This window comes from Olea europaea, chromosome 1, assembly GCF_002742605.1.
Source record: "Olea europaea var. sylvestris chromosome 1, O_europaea_v1, whole genome shotgun sequence".
Classification (NCBI taxonomy): domain Eukaryota; kingdom Viridiplantae; phylum Streptophyta; class Magnoliopsida; order Lamiales; family Oleaceae; genus Olea; species Olea europaea.
This window is the reverse complement of record NC_036237.1, coordinates 22163384-22167364: the sequence shown is the minus strand read 5'-3', so window position 1 is coordinate 22167364 and position 3981 is coordinate 22163384. Positions and strand designations below refer to the sequence as shown.

General features: G+C 37.3%; 1 protein-coding gene across 1 annotated transcript in view; it reads left to right on the top strand.

The window, feature by feature from the left end:
• The first annotated feature begins 2907 nt into the window (after window positions 1–2907).
• The window catches only part of LOC111405977 (WRKY transcription factor 55-like), a 1515-nt gene continuing 441 nt past the window's right edge, over window positions 2908–3981 (top strand). Inside the window, exons 1-2 of the mRNA XM_023035132.1 lie at window positions 2908–3407; window positions 3738–3872. Coding sequence (XP_022890900.1) covers window positions 2908–3407; window positions 3738–3872 — 635 coding nt within the window. The remainder of the gene's footprint in view (window positions 3408–3737; window positions 3873–3981) is intronic.

Below are 3981 nucleotides of genomic sequence, written 5' to 3'. Positions count from 1 at the left end.
AACAAAGCCAATTCCACCTTGCGGGGAATCGAACTCTGCACACTACCGCGCTGAGCCCTATCCGCCCTCCCCTTTGCCACTGGGAGATATGCCCTGGGGGAGAGAAATGAAGGGAAAGGTCGGGAAAGGGAACAGAATGGGTAGAAGCCAACAAGAGGGGGGGTTTAGAGGTGGAACAAGACGTGGTTGGCAATAGGGAAAGTAGCTGACAGGACAATAACAATTAATTGAAGACTAACTTGCGACAAATTTGAAGAGTTGATGTTGATGTTCGATCTTCCATCTCACTAAGGAGGGATTAGAGGATCAGAGGCCAACATCGAGGAAGGTCGAACACATGGAAAGATAGATACAGCTCAAACAATGGCCATCGTTATAAGAGGAAATATCATGCTTCACCCCTAACAAACTGTCCTCGCCTAACCATCACACACTCCTTGAATGACATTTGGCACCTGTGGCATCAGCACCTTCTTTTTGGCTATCACAAGCCAGGAATGATTACCCAACCAGCTTGGTGCCATAGCTGCAATCCAAGCGTGATATGGTCTACGTGGTTTACCTAAGCGACCAATCAAGAGATTGAGATTTTGGATGGTGATGCACAATCTAGGGTGACGCTATAACTGATGTGACATAGGATGGCCAAATTGCCTTATTTAATGATCCCCCAAGGATCGAACTCAATGTATTCTCTCCAATACACTCCAAACTTTAATCAATGAAATTATCCTTCAATTTCCTAAATTCTAGCAATCACTCTACTTAATTATCATTATGCTAGTAAATAATTTTAGAATAAAGCCAATTGTCTAACCTTTGTTGACAACTAGTTTGACTATCCATGTGTCGTCAAAATTTCGATCATTGATTTCAAAAATAGTTTTTTAAATGAATGGATATAATGTTTGACAAGTCAGATTGTAAACGAAATTGTAGATGGGATTGTACCAGTAGCAACACAACCACAAAAATTAATCATGGAAAGATAAAAGTTGAATAATGTTGTTTTTACGTCTGAGTTGACACCTCGGATGACACTCTACACACATGAGGGTGGGGGCCAGCCTAATAAAATAATCGCAACTCCACCACTATGTGTGTGGAGTGTCATTCAGGATATCAACTCGAATGTACACATTGTAAAACTATAAAAAGATCCAAGTAATTAGCGAACAAAATGGGGTTGTGGATAGTTACATAGAAGTAACTATGCAAAAAATAATAATAATAAAATAAAATAAAATTGCCATGAAAATATGCAACAAATCTGACTTCCAAGACCAAAAAAATTCTAAATCCAGCTGAGACTTCAAGGATTTAATGGCTTGTTGTTTTACTTTGAAGTGAAGCGTACGTTTTATACTTCATTTTTTCATGTTTAATATACTAAGAGTCCATGTTAATCTACATCAATCACGTTTCACTACTTTAGTTTCTCATTAAAGTTACTGATAGATATTGATATGGTCCATCTATTTACCTCGACCTCTTATTCCCGATGACTCCCGGAACCCAGTGGTCAAAAATATATTCGTCGGGTATTCCCGAGGACATGGAATATATCCGCGACCTCTCTCCTGATCATACCATGAGGTCGGGAAGTGGAGTCCTCGGTATTTATGTCCTCATGCCCTTTCACCTCAACGATACCACGTCCTCCTACGAACAGTGACGTGTAACACTTGATACCCCACAAGACTTCTAGATGTAAGAGAAGTTTATTGTTGTTAGACTTGTACTGATCCCACACTTGTTATGCATGTCAAACATCCACCTCCGATAGGATTCTACGGGATGAAGATTCCCCAATTGTTCAAACCTAATAGGATTCAACCACCTAACACTATAAATACATGGTTTCACCTCATCATTCAGGTACTTTTTTATACAATTTTTAGTCCATAGCCTCACGCACATATTTTAACTTAAGCATCGGAGGGGCGACGAGGACACACCTCGACGCCTTTGTTTCAGGTACAGAAAGAACACGTTCGTGCTCACCACCAGTCGTCTAACTCGGAATTGCTCAGGTACGATTTTTGGTAGCATCAGATATAAATCAACAAGAACCTTAGCAACTAAATAAATCACGTTGGGTCGACTATTTTCATCATGTCACTCTTACGGATAAACCTCTTTAGATGAAAGAGAAACTTGTCAAATCCCTGTAATTATAACATTTACTCTGTTAATTAATAACTAATCCTCAATTAACTAGTTTACTTCAAGCTGTAAAACATAACTGTTATTCATCAGGAAAATCTTCGAACACTGGTCACCGAGAAAATTCTTCATGGTCCAAACAATATTTTATTTCAAGAGGGCCAGGTTCTCTAGGGGACTCTTGAATACGAAAATTTACTAGGAATTAGACCAATGACTTGGTCATAGTGTCCTAAAGCTTCTTCCACTCGACGTGTTCAAGAGGCAAATACTCTGAAAAAAACTTCTATACTTGCCAGAAAGGCATCAACCCAGAAACACACATCTTGATCTTTTTCTTACCCCTTTAAAAGCAACATTATATATATGTACCATCAACACTTTTCAAATCCAAATTACACCGCCTAGAACCCGGGAAAGAAAACTCGAAAAGCATGGAAGAAACCATGGTATTAATGTTGTATGGATCTAAGTTGGCTAAAGATATTGAAGAAAACCTACCAAATTTATGTAATCAACCTGATATTCTTGTAAAATCATGCGATGGAATCATTGGTGTATTCAGTAACCTTAAAGAGTTACTGTCTCATGGACACATGATTTCTGGGGGGTCCCAACCCAGAAACACACATCTTGATCTTTTTCTTACCCCTTTAAAAGCAACATTATATATATGTACCATCAACACTTTTCAAATCCAAATTACACCGCCTAGAACCCGGGAAAGAAAACTCGAAAAGCATGGAAGAAACCATGGTATTAATGTTGTATGGATCTAAGTTGGCTAAAGATATTGAAGAAAACCTACCAAATTTATGTAATCAACCTGATATTCTTGTTAAATCATGCGATGGAATCATTGGTGTATTCAGTAACCTTAAAGAGTTACTGTCTCATGGACACATGATTTCTGGGGGGTCCAATGAATTACAACAAACTGACAACATTGGTGCAGGAATTCAAGAATGGTTAAAAACTGGTGGCAACTGTTATCATCAGGCAATGGATTTGCATAATGCTCAAACAGTTTTGGGCAATTATCCGAGAACGTATGGCTTCTCGGAAAGTTGTACTAACATGAAAGTTGTATTAGGACGGCAAGAATCAGGTTTAGAACTCATGATCAGTGGAAGAAATGTGGAAAGTTCTGTGGGTGGCATTGGAGGGGAGATCATTCAGCCAGTAGATGTGGATGCATCAGATTCCGGCAGAGCTTCGTCTTCTCAATGCAAGAGAAGAAGGTAACAAATTTTCAGCTTTTAAAATGTTTATTGCAATGTTCTTATTTTTGAACCACCAAAATAATGTAAAATCTTATGCCATTTGAGAAGCTTTTAGACGATGGTTCAACATTTTTTGGATCAAACGTCCATGTTATTTACATATTTTTGAAAATTATACACGTGTTAATTAGAAAATAATGTTTTTCATTTTGAAGGAAAATTGAAATATTCTAGTAATATGTACGTGTATATGTAACACTCATTTTAAATCATTCTTGAACTTTAAAAATTACAAAATATAGTAAGGTATGATCACAAGATAATGGTTTCTTATTTTTGATGATACAGAAAGGATGATGGTCATAAAATTAGAGTCATAAGGGTGGCTGCTCCACAAATGGGAAATCTCGATCTTCCACCCGAAGATGGTTATACTTGGAAGAAATATGGTCAAAAGGAGATTCTTAGATCCAGATATCCAAGGTAATTCTTTCAATCAATGACTTTTCAACTTCTAAAAGTTAAACTCTTAAAGTTTCAACATATGTTCATTATATGAGTATTTATTATTATTATTATTATTATTATTATT